The sequence below is a fragment of the Ixodes scapularis genome, unplaced genomic scaffold, assembly GCF_016920785.2.
Source record: "Ixodes scapularis isolate PalLabHiFi unplaced genomic scaffold, ASM1692078v2 PGA_scaffold11__112_contigs__length_91849675, whole genome shotgun sequence".
Taxonomy (NCBI): Eukaryota; Metazoa; Arthropoda; class Arachnida; order Ixodida; family Ixodidae; genus Ixodes; species Ixodes scapularis.
The window spans coordinates 25,499,079-25,511,607 of NW_024609837.1; the positions used below are offsets into that span (position 1 = coordinate 25,499,079).

Genomic DNA, 12,529 nt, shown 5'->3' on the forward strand with positions numbered 1-12,529 from the left:
TGGATCGCAAATATCCTTTAAAAGGGGCGTCACTGGAAACAAAGAAATGTTTTTTTTGGGAACAGAAGGATCGGTGAATGTCAGACAGCGAGTGTTACGTGGTAGTGAGCAGACTAATTAGCTAAAATTTAATAATAAACTTCCAAAATAATAATCCTCAGTTGGCATGCATCCAAATCTGACCAGGGCTTCGTAGACCATCGTCAAAATAGACCATGGCGGCGTTTGTTAGATTTCGGTAAACTAACTGCCTCGCGGTATTCTGTGGTAAATTCACGAAGCGCCCGAGCGTACCCGAAAATGGATGGGCACAGTTAGGGTGTTCTAGTGTATACACAAACCAAACGTTTCGTAGTTTGCATTCTTTGCAAGTTATACGTACTCTGCCCCTTCACTCAAGTCGCTTGAAATAGTGCCTTAAGGTAACGAAATCAAATTAAACCGGATACTGCGGTGGCAGCGCGACGTGTCTTTGTGACAAGCGTTATATCTGTTAAACTCTAAGCGCTCCCTACCTAAAAATCCGGTAAAACTTTTCACTATCCGGATTATGGAACCGGAAATTTGTTTCTGGAAACCCTAAATCCAGATTGCACACAAAGGAATAATTTCTGAAAACCTGAATTCCAGATAGAATCAAGATAGATTTCCGGTTCCATAATCCGGATAGCGAAAAGTTATACCGGATTTTTCGGTAGGGCTCTGGTCATTTATATCGACGGGCGACGTTTTTCTGGTTATGAAGTGCCAGCTAAGATATGAGCGTCTCAGAAGTCAATTAGCTTGTTATAGTTAATTAGTCGACTATGATTCAATATCCGTAGTAATGCTATCCCGAAAAAACATTTTTTTCTCCCCGAGTCACTTTTTTTTAAATATTTTTAACTTAAAAATAACTGAAAAGTACCGCCTTATGATGGCCATCTTGAACGTGCTACAAGCTCTATACAAAATCGAATACATCGTTGTGCAAACTTTGAAGTAAAGAAAAAATAAAAATCAGCCCCCTCGAACGATGTGACCCAGTTCTTCAGATAATGAGTTCGCGTTAGCCTATAAATAATGAAGTACATAAATATATCATTCGATCAATTACCCAACACTATCAACCTTCTTTGAGGACTTGAGCACGCGCTTTCGGAGCTTCGCTTCACGCTCATGACGACGCTTTTTTACACTTCGTAGCCAGCCATGACCGATGCCGACTACCTGACAGCGATGCACCAACTCATCTTACCCGTCGCCTATGAGGTATGTCACATCGCAATTACTTGTTGTAGTATTTGCAGATTTGCGCCTCTTCCAGTAGCTCATTCCCGTTCAAACTCGGAAGAAGTAATGTCTAAGCATTGCCTCCTATATACTGACAAAGCCTGGCAGATTTTGGCGGCCGCTTCGGCCGCCAAAATAAAAAAAGGTGGAGCGGCATTTCGTCGCGCCCCGCTGCGGCGAAATGCCGAAACACACTTCTCCCGAGCCAAAAAGCATGTTTCGGGTCCTCGCCGCTTCAAAATCTGAGCGCTGACGTCCAGGCTCTCCGAGAAATGGCCCTTCAATGCTCTGTGTTACCAGATCCTAGCTCGCGCTCCAAATCTGCGACCGGGCACTCTATGACTCCGTCGTCGAACTGCCAGGCTTTGTGGGTAAAAAGGAGGCTATGGTCAAAGGCTACTTTAATTAAAATAGGAAGGGGGGGGGGGGGGGGGGGGGGGGAGAGATTTTAACCACAAGGGGCAAAAGATATGCGGAAAGACAAGTATTTTAGAAGAGAATAGGAATGCGCGTGCACTTTGATCAGCTCTCAGGCACGTGCTCGCGCACCTTTGACTGCATAGGCACAGAGAGTTAATTCTCTCCGAGCGTGATAACAACATCTACAGATTTTGACGACGTCTTTTTAGTTTGTAACTAAAACTGCAAGTTAGTTGTTGTTTTATAATATAAATTATAACTAGAACGCTTTTTTTTTTTTTTTTAGAGTTTGTGTGTGCATTTACAATAAGTATAGAGCATTCCAGAAAAGGGCCTCTGGCGGGTGCCGTTTTCAGCGTTTGCGCTTCGGCACGATTTTTGCTCGTATTCCGAAGCGACCAGCCGGCGTGCACTGGGCTGTGATTTATAAACATTGGAACAGTGCGCATAACCAGCTAGGAACAAGTAGTGAAGTATCAAGTTGTTCTTTTGTTATCGAAGTTGTCTTGCTCCCATAGAAAAAATAATAATTTTGACAATAAAGGAACGTCATTAATCTGTCGATTATAAAACAAATAAAGAAGACCTATTTCGGCTACGCGTACTCATCCAAACACGTGGCTTCTCTTATGATCGTCTAAATCTCGCGCATGTAGTATACACACTTTTTAGAAATTACAATCAATTATTTTAAAATATTATTCGAAACATCCCTACAATTTTTTTGTTCCAATAAGGACATTTTTGCGGGAACGTACGGAATTGTATACAATTCACTCGTCTCGCGAGACAAACGAATAGAAAACAACAAATATTGTGATGACAGACAAGTCAAGCACACCTTATCTGCAACTTTTTTTTCTTTTCTTTTTTTTACGTTTTAACAAAAGTAATGACTTAACAAGCAGTACTACTAAAGATGGCCCGAGACGCTAAATGTACTATGAAATACTTCGAAGAACAACGTTGTGCCTTTAGAGCAAACAATGAACCTCGTTCCTCTCGCGTGTTCTTTTCCCCTCTGAAGTTCAATCCAGAACTGGTGATTATATCTGCTGGCTTTGACTCCGCTAAGGGAGACCTGCTGGTAAGTATAATATTTTTTCATATCTTCTTCAACTCAATATATTTCCAACTCAATAGTCAACATGTCACGTGTCTCGTGGGCACAACGCAACAAAATTAGAGATGTTATTAGAAATGCTGTGTCGTCTTTCGTGTGTGTACGTCAACGTTCTACATATGTCTTCTTTTTCTTGAATGTTTTAATGCTTCGATTGTTTTATGTTTATGGTAGTGTTCCACGTGTATTTTTGTTTTTGTATACCCCCTAAATGAATTAAATAACGATGCGTCCATCGGTGCTCTGTGGAACGTATTTAAAACAACTCGCTCTCTTAATTGATCGTGGCTCGTAAGAAAACATGTTCCACTTCGTTTACTCACTAAGCCAGCCACTACATCGTATCATTTGCTGTTACACAGACGAAACAGATGGTTTGTTCATAAGAACAGGCTGTGCTTTGGTCCCGCAAAAGCGATCGGCGGACCGAGTGCGACTTCATAGCAGGTCACACAACATGAACTTCACGTTCTGTCTGCGACTTAATGCGTTCTCCCCCACAATCCCCCTAGTGTGTCAGCATATTCAATATTAGGATCACTTGAAGCAACGCCCACCAGCGTGAGGCTCGTAGGATGCGGATAAAAGTAATCGTGTTGCAGCTGAGCAGTTACTTGCACGAGTAATTTTGTTGTTGCTACGTGGATGTTTTCATTGGAGTGATCAAACGTTGAGTGTTATTCATTTTCGAGGTTATTTATCTATAGTAGTAATTGCTACAATTAACCAAGGTCTCGTGTAATCAGCAAAAATCGAGCAACTAAAGATGTTTTGCGGTTATAGCGGAGATACTTAACTTGAAATGTGCAATGCAACCAGCAGAAGACGGGCGAGAGAAATCATATGACAACTAGTAATATAATTTTTTTTTTTTTTTACGTTTTAAACTAGCGAAGAGCATTTGGCACGCCCCAGGGGAGAACTGAGGATTAATTTCAACCGGATGGAAATATTCTGACGTGCAACAAAAAGCTTCTTTGCACGGCGTCTTCTCCGCAATAAGGCTACGCCAGATTGCGGGCACTTCGGCCGGGATTCGAACCCGCCAGCTGGGGGTCCGTAGGCCGGAGCTTTGCCTCAAAGTGAACGAGGCGGCAAAAAGAAAAAAAAATCATCCAGAGGAAATTAGATCGTAACCAGTATCGCTCAATCTTCGTAACATGACAGGATATCCACATCTGTACAGGCCACAACGCAGCAAACACAAACAAGCAGTCAGCTTTTTTTTTTTTTTTCACTGTTTTTTACGAGCAGCTGAAATTGCTAGTTTCGTAGAATGCACTCACCCACACATGTCGATGTCGCGTTTGCAGCACCGATATCGCCCAGTACATGCTCCAAGTTAAATCCCGGTTATTCAAAGTAAAAAAAAAAAAAAAAAATCTCTATTTACTGCGTCCGTTTGCAGAAGACACGTCTGAACGGCGCTTACAGCCGGGAGGAAGTTACCACGTCCTGCATACTCCATGTAGCCTAAACTTCCGATTAGGCCAACAAAATGAAGTTGCGTTAAAACTTATATACAAAGCTACATTTTAGTAAACGGCAAAATCAACGTAAGAAAGCCAACGTTGACGAAAACTTACCTGTATCTCTGTGCATGGCTGGCGGGTGCCAACAGTGAATGCATGCGCCTACGTATAATCTGCAACAAAAACTACACCGTTTTGTTTTGTTTTGTTTTTTATAATTATGACACGAGCATGATGATTCTAGACAGGAATATTTCAAAATTCCTCTGAGGTCGGTTCTACAAACTGTCCTCCCGGCAAGAACAACCGCAGGTCCGACGCGGTTTTCGTTTTCTCAAAGAAACGCTCTTTTGTTTCCCCGCTCGGACAATAAGTAAACAATTCCGAACTCCCTCGGTCTTCGGTCGCGTTCATATAAACAACGACATTGTAACCTGCTGACATACGAGGGGGGAAGTGGGGAAGGGGAAGGTCAGTGAAACTTTGTAGAAACTTTGTAAGCGCCACACATCCCTCGATCGAAAAAATCAGAATAAAGAGGCAGGTGAGCTAGAGACGGTGTTGTTCTTGTCCCTTTTGCTCCTTGTCTCTGGGTTTTAGAGTTATTGGCTAGCCCCGACTGTGTAAAGCAGATAGTCTCCGAACGGGTGAGTGTGGTCACAGACGGGCAGAGTAAATGACAGCAAGGACTCGCTGCAGTGATCTGTTTTTTACTTATTTTTCTCGCATGTTTTTGTTTCTCGCTTCGCCGGCGAGCGGGAGCTACGTAAATGAAAACTGTTTTGTTTGTTTTCCCTTGCCTGTAAAAAAAAAAAAAAAGCCGTCTAAAACCAAAAAGATGTTTTTTTGCGTAGATTATTTTTTCCCCACATATAATCGGAAGAAAGGAACGACGGTTCCGTCAGGCCACCTATATTGAGAATTTTAAACGGAAAAAACGGAAAGCCAGTGTATATATATGTACGTGTGTGTGTGTGTGTGTGTTTTTTTTAATTTAAATAATTAAAAATAACATTTTTTTTTTTTTTTTAGGGAGATTGTTGCGTGACCCCTGCAGGATATCAACACATCACGTCGCTACTGCGAAACTTGGCCGGCGGGAAGCTGATTCTTCAACTGGAGGTGAGCCCGCTCCATCGGACTCCGTTCCCCAAGCCGAATCGGAGCAATTCCAAGCAGCCTGCGCGCCACGCCATCGTCGGTTCGAATGCAAGAGCCAAACGCCGGCGTTCCGCGTTCTCGCGCGTTCAACGAGTGCAGTCGAGACAAGAGCCAGCTAGCTTTAGGCCTACCCACTAATCCTGCGAATCAGACCTCGGCGTTGTGACGTCACCGCGCTCTCTCGTCTATTCTCTTCTCCCTCAGTTTCTCCGCGCATTGGTCGGAGGATCTCTTTGGCGGGCTTTGTTGCAGTGCACCGAAGCTCGGCAGGCAAAGCACGCTTTACAGGAGATGAGTTCGGTGGCGTTCTTTTCTCTCGTACGACGGTCAATCGTCCTTTCGTCATTCGCTTTTATTTTATTTTTCCTTACTCGTTCTGGTCTTATAAAAATTACCACGCACATAAAAAACATACATATATGTTACTTACTCTTAGGAATTTGATTGTTGTGAGACAGAATGTGCAGGTTGTTTTGAGCTGCGCATTTCGCTAGGGCAAGCGTTACCTCGCCCAACAGAGTTAGCATTTTGCGTAACGGGACTGAAGTGTGTGCCACATTTTGGGCGGGCGTGTGACGGTCTTTTGTGGCGTCACGTCAAAATTTCCTAAGGGATGCGACCCCAGCCCTTAGAAACATTGTCCGTTAAAAACGTGAAAATTAAGAAGTGAGGAAATAGGTTCGTTGTGGGGACTGCGGCAAAACAGTGGACATACCAAACCATTCTTGGCTGCTTGGAAACTTACTTTTTACACAGCCTCCCCTCTATCCAGGGGCGGATCCAGAACTCCGTTTTCGGGGGGGGGGGGGGGGGGGGGCGGAAAATTTGTAAGGATACTATTCTCTTATTCTTTTGTGTGCACCGCGGGGGTCCACCCATGTCAAATTGCCCTCCAAGAAGGGGGAGGTGGAGGGGGAGGGGTCGACTTTGTTTGGGGGAGGCGGCCGCCCCCGTCGCCCCCCCCCCCCCCCTTGGATTGGCCGCTGCCTTTATCTTCTTGCAGACATTTTCTTTCAGTATACTCGTGTTTTTTTTTGTTGTTTTTTTCAATGTGGTAGCGCAGATTTATGGCAGCCGCATCCGTCTTTGGTGGAGGCAGACGTTGTGCAAAAAGGCAGATACTTTTTTTTTCTTTTCTGCCACAGTAGCATCGTCTGGCCGGCAGATGACGCTGTCGGCAGCGGCCTGCCGGGTGCCGACCAATGCAGGACCGATATTGAACTTTCCGTGACTCTCACAGGGCCGTTACACGCGTAGCGATTTGCCCAGCTCGGCCTCCGCGCATCTGTCATCGCGTAAAAGGAAAAAATAAAACTTTCAGCCGTATTTCGATCTAGCCATCAAACCGTCACGTATGGAAGTGCGTTTTACGGGTAACGTAGCGGCCGCGCCTTGTCGTCCAGTCGCGACCCTCCTGGCACGCACCGACGCGCCTTTTTGAAGCGTCGCCTCGTCGCTTCGTCACCCTCTCCCACCCGCCTCTTGCTACGGCACGGCAGACGTACAGACCGAGGCGATGAAGCGTCGTGGTTCATCCGGCACAGGTGTACGGCACCTTCTACAACTGTGCCCGGAACACGCTTTCGACCGGTTTTTTTCTAGCGTCGAAACCGCCAATTTGTCGAAAGCGGCCCCGAAACCGCAATAAATGACGTCACAGAAGCCGGAGTGTCGCGCTGTCGGACGTCGCGATCCTGGCGGTTGGTGGGAGTGAACCCGGCAAATAAGCACGAGCGACCGCGAGTGTCGCTGTCGTCGCAGCGTCCCAACTCCTGGCTACCAAAGCTTCCGTGGACTGTCGAGCTGGAGAGCGACCTGCGGTAGAACGGGCGTCTGTCAGATCCACCACCGCTGCTGTGACACCGCCAGGATCGTGGCCGAAGACAACATGACACTTATGTGACGTCATCAGGCGAATATCGAGTGACCAATTTTTGTACGGCGTGAACTCACCAGTCGGACACGCGATCAGGGCACCGCAGTCCTAAGCTTGCGCGACCTCGAGCCCCGCATGCACGTGAAATACAAGTTAGTTTTCATTACACAAACTCACTTACAAAACGGGAGTTTATTCGTGGCCGCACAAAAAATTCCCAGCTAACGCTAAAAACACACAAAAAAAACTGCGTTAGTGCATTTTGGAATATGCAGCATCGTCGCGACAGCGTCAAAGCTCCAACAAAAAACTGCACACGTGAAAAAAAAAAAAAATCTGTTTAACGAGACGAGAGGGAGTCGAATTAGAAGGCAGAGATAAAAGCGTACTCGTAAGTTTGACAATTTAGACGACAAGTGTTTTAATCGGTACATCCATAGCCTCGTCTATACTCACAAAGCCTGGCAGTTCGACGACGGAGCCATAATGCCCGGTCTCAGATTTGGAGCGCGAGGATCTGGTAGCACAGAGGATTTATCAGGAAAGCTGGTATCCAGCGCACAGCTTTTGCAGCGGCGAGGACCCGAAACATGGTTTTCAAACCCGACGAGAAAAGAAGAGGTAGCGCGAGGAACGCGAGGAGCACGAGCGGACATTTCATCGCTCGGGAGAAGTGCGTTTCGGCGTCTCGCCGCAGCGGGGCGCCCGTTACATGACTCACCTCTCATCCGTTGTCTGCCGCGCCCTACCTTTTCACTTTTGGCGGCCGCGTCTCGTGGCGATCTGCCAGGCTTTGTCAGTATAGAAGAGGCTATGGTACACCTCTCTAAGAGGCGTTCACCTTCACAGTAGAAACAACCGTTCGAAGCGCGATTAAAGAGGGAGCTGAAAATTTGCATGGTCCGTTTTAGTTTCGAAGGGAAGCGAATTTTGACTAAAAATAGGCACTACTCTTGGCTGTAATTTTACACAGAACAGAATGGACTGCAACAGATGCTACGAACCATCCCAGCGCTGCATACATATCACGTGACTACGCGGCGTTGGACTGCAACAGATGCTACGAACCATCCCTCAAAATCACGTGACACTTGCACGGCGTTGAATTGGCTGGACGCATTGTTACGTGGTTTCGCCCCTGCTTTGAACCGGCTTGCTTAGTCAGTTTTCAGTAACTTCTGTTCTGGGAATCCGCGTTATTTTTTTTTTTTTTTACATCTTTCGCTTATTGACAAGGTACAAGACTTTTCTGCACGACTGAACAATTTCCGATGAAAGTAACGTCTACTTATGCTAGATGCATTAATACCGCTGAACCCTTCGAATCGGGCGGCGGCTTGCGCCGCCTAGCGAGTGATCTCTTCAACAGCCTACACCATTATGTAGGGCTGTCAGGAACATGGCTGCGCCGTTCTCTTCTTCAGGGAGGTTACAACGTGGACGTGGTGGCCGAATGCATGGCCGCGTGCATGGCTACGCTGCTGGGAGACCCAGTCATGGCCGTGACAGACTCGAGACCATCCACAAGGTATGTCGAGGACGAGACGATGCGCGAGTTGTGCACGCGAGCGCGGTCATTCCTACATTCCTATATTTGCTTCAGTTTGCATTGAGGGTTCTTGACGCCAACGCAAGCCTTGTGTCTTGTCTTGTGTCTGTGACGACAACGCAAGCCTTCAGAACCCCCAGTCTGAGAGAGGTGCGGGTTTGGAAGAGATAAAGGATGTAACTTGGCTCGTGCTGAAAGCCTGAATATTAACCAGGTTGATCATGTGGGCGTTTATGTAATTTCATTGCGGACATCGTGAAAGTTCCATGGAAACAGATCTGAATAGGCGGGCGTTCACTGGTTTTCTCCAAGGGACAAAGTAATACAAAGTAGACAAACAACCAGAAATATACTGTAAAACCCTTAATGTTCGCGAGCCCTCAATTTTCGTGAAATTGAAGGGCGTGCGAAAATTTCGGTCCTTAAGATTTTCAATGCAGGCGTCTTGAATTCGCGAAATTTAGTGGTCGCGATTATGTCATCTGTGACCGATTGGCGAAAAATAGGCGCCGCGAAAATAAAGGGTTTTACAGTATACTGACTGGCGCCATTCAATTACACGTCAAAGCTTGCGATTTTAGAGCGAGGCTCTTCGGCGCTCGTTCCCGCGTTTCGCGGCGTCGCCGTCGGCGTAACCGCGCGCGTTGCAGTATGGGACGTCACAGACCTATACGAGAATTCAATTGCCCGCTAAATTTAGCGAAGAAACCGAATTGGTGTGTAGGTCTGTGACGTCCCATAATGCAACACCGCGCATTCAGTTCCCCCGCTAAATTTAGCGGGGAAACTGAATTGGTGTTGAGGTCACGTGGCGTCAATTTTCGAGCTAAATTTAGCGGGGAAACTGTGGGGGGAGGTGTGGTTATGGAGGAGGAGGAGAGAAGGACGGGAGAAGGAGGAAAGAAGGTCCCTACGTACCCCCCCTCCATAACCTCCCCTTTTGCGTACCCTCCCCTTTTCCTTCTCCATACCCTCCTCCTCCTGCGTACCCTCCCGTCACGGCATATCGCACAATCAAAATACCTCAAGAGCCGCGCTCTATAATTTCGTATTACAGATTTTTGTAAACGTCTTTAAAGGTTTTGTTAATCCTGTCGAAAATAGCGATTTTAGCGAAGTTTTTACAGTAAACTGAATATCTTACAAGATTTTATATTTTTAATCTATCTAATTAGAACAGTCGTTTTAGATTATTAAAACAGAAAAAAAAACTTGCAGCATTTTTTAAGCAACGTCTAGCAAGTCTACAGTTCAAACTCGTTTCCCAAATTAAATTTTTTTTTTTTTATGTACGGACGTCTAAATGCCACTAGCACCCGCATTCCTGTGATGTTCAAATGCACAAGCAAGAATGCTAAATCTATTTTAACCAACTCCCGAGCGCCAAATGGCTTCACAAGGTTCTTAATCTCCCAGTGCCCTGGCATCTATTGAACGAGCCAGGACTGCCGTGAAGCCGTACTGGAAATGCCTCACCCCTGAAGGTAAGAGCTGCGCACTGGAGGGCTCATGGTTAATTCCATTCAATAGACACGTTTAAAAAGTGTGCGTCATCTAGTAACTACTGCACCAGATATCCGAATCCGCCGTTGTTAAGAGTTCAGCGGAAGCTCCTCCCACCTCTTTCCACCTTAGCAGTGTGAACCCTGGGGAGGTGGCAACCTCCTTTCCAACGTTCACCCTGCTAGGTGGCGCAAGCTACCGCCGATTACAGTGGGTATAGCCATTAACATCCATCCATCCTGCTAGAGTGGGAAGAGGTGGGGAGGAGCTTCCCCTGAATTCTTAACCTGTGTTGGTTACGAGTAGGGGTGTCGCGAGCTTTTGTCGAACCGGATTTTTAGGTCGAACTTTCGGGGTCGACGAACCTTCGAACTTTTCACCATATTCGACCGGTTCGACCACTGATCTCTATGACAATTGCTGGATCGCGCTTCCCCGCTTGTTCGCTGCAGCGCAAGTGAAGCCACCGGGCTTCACTCGCTTGGGATACGATTTGCCGTTTTTGCTAGCCTTTGCTGCGGTTTTCCAGCGTGCTGACGACACGTTTTCTACTCGTTCGTCGTCATTCGCCGAAGAAGTTTTTTGAAGACTCTGTGTATTGTTGAGACTTTCCGTTGTGAACACGTGGAAAATTTGACGAAAGTGCAGTGTCGCAGGAAAAAGGCACAACGCGTCGAAAGGAAGGGCTGGCGGCGTGTTCAAAGCATCCTTGGCACGCCGAAGTGCCGTGTCTCTGTGCCTTCGCACGCTTGGATACCGACCAAGAACCGACGCCGTGTGTATGTGTTCAGTGAGTGCAATGTGCGTGAAGCTGTTCGTGCCTCTGGATCAGCGTCTTTTCCCCTCGCGGTTTAGGAACGAGCTTAATCCAGCGTCCACTAGCGACGGAGGATGGGGAGAAGGTACGTCTTTTTTTCGTCCTTAGACGATTTACACAATACCGTGCACAACAGCTCCTCATCACTGATCAGTGCTGGCTTATTATCAACCTACGCGACTCGCCTAATTGTAATTGGTCAACAGATTGCACACGACCATATCGGCCGCGCTTCAAAGATTTTCATTCTCGCCGTCTTGTACTTTTGCTTTCGAAAAACCCCCTGGCTCCACGTGCAACGTTGCCCTATTTGTGCTCCCACGGAATCTATTAGAGTAGATTTGGGACATAGCCATGGTTAATATAGAACATAAGAATACGTACAGATCTCCCCCTTTTATTGATAGCAACTCACCGGAACAGCTGGACGATCCAGAACTCCGTGGCCGATATATATAAATGATCTAAAGGCATCTATGCGCGACACACGTTCAGAACTTTGGCGCGGCGTCAATTCTTGACCGGTATCCAAGCGTGCGAAGGCACAAAGATGCATCACTCAGCGTGCCAAGGAAGCTTTGATCACGCCGCGACACCGGCGACACGTTTTCGACGAGTTGTACCTTTTGATACGGCTTCACGCACATTGCACTCGCTGAACACATTCACACGGCGTCGGTTCTTGGTCGGTATCCAAGCGCGCGAAGGCACAGAGACACGGCACTTCGGCGTGCCAAGGATGCTTTGAACACGCCGCCAGCCCTTCCTTTCGACGCGTTGTGCCTTTTTCCTGCGACACTGCACTTTCGTAAAATTTTCCACGTGTTCACAACGGAAAGTCTCAACAATACACAGAGTCTTCAAAAAACTTCTTCGGCGAATGACGACGAACGAGTAGAAAACGTGTCGTCAGCACGCTGGAAAACCGCAGCAAAGGCTAGCAAAAACGGCAAATCGTATCCCAAGCGAGTGACGCCCGGTGGCTTCACTTGCGGGAGCTGCAAGCGCGATCCAGCAATTGTCATTGAGATCAGTGGGTTCGACTTCGTGGACAGTGTGGCCAGACCTTGATACAAGCATGTCTAGGTTTGGAGAATTTTTTTTACGCAAAGGGTTATTTTAATTTTGTGAACAGCTACAATTTAAAAAAAAAACTGATTCTAATAACTGAAGAAGTTAATAATTTAATTTGTTATATTGTATTAACTCAAATAACCAATCAGCGCTGCCCTTAGTTCATCCCTTAGTCATCACCATCCAATCCAAAGCCAACTGGCCAGCCTGTCGCGCATGCGCACACTAGTCGAACCTCAATACAAGGTTCGTCGAATTTTCC

The 12,529-nt window shown here is 46.6% G+C and overlaps 1 protein-coding gene across 1 annotated transcript in view; it reads left to right on the forward strand.

Annotated features, from left to right (window-relative positions):
* Positions 1-12,529, forward strand: part of LOC8033979 (histone deacetylase 6) — a 46,014-nt gene that overhangs the window by 24,343 nt on the left and 9,142 nt on the right. Inside the window, exons 9-13 of the mRNA XM_029989243.4 lie at positions 1,186-1,251; positions 2,720-2,779; positions 5,320-5,409; positions 8,749-8,852; positions 10,290-10,357. Of these exons, the coding sequence (XP_029845103.2) occupies positions 1,186-1,251; positions 2,720-2,779; positions 5,320-5,409; positions 8,749-8,852; positions 10,290-10,357 (388 nt within the window). The remainder of the gene's footprint in view (positions 1-1,185; positions 1,252-2,719; positions 2,780-5,319; positions 5,410-8,748; positions 8,853-10,289; positions 10,358-12,529) is intronic.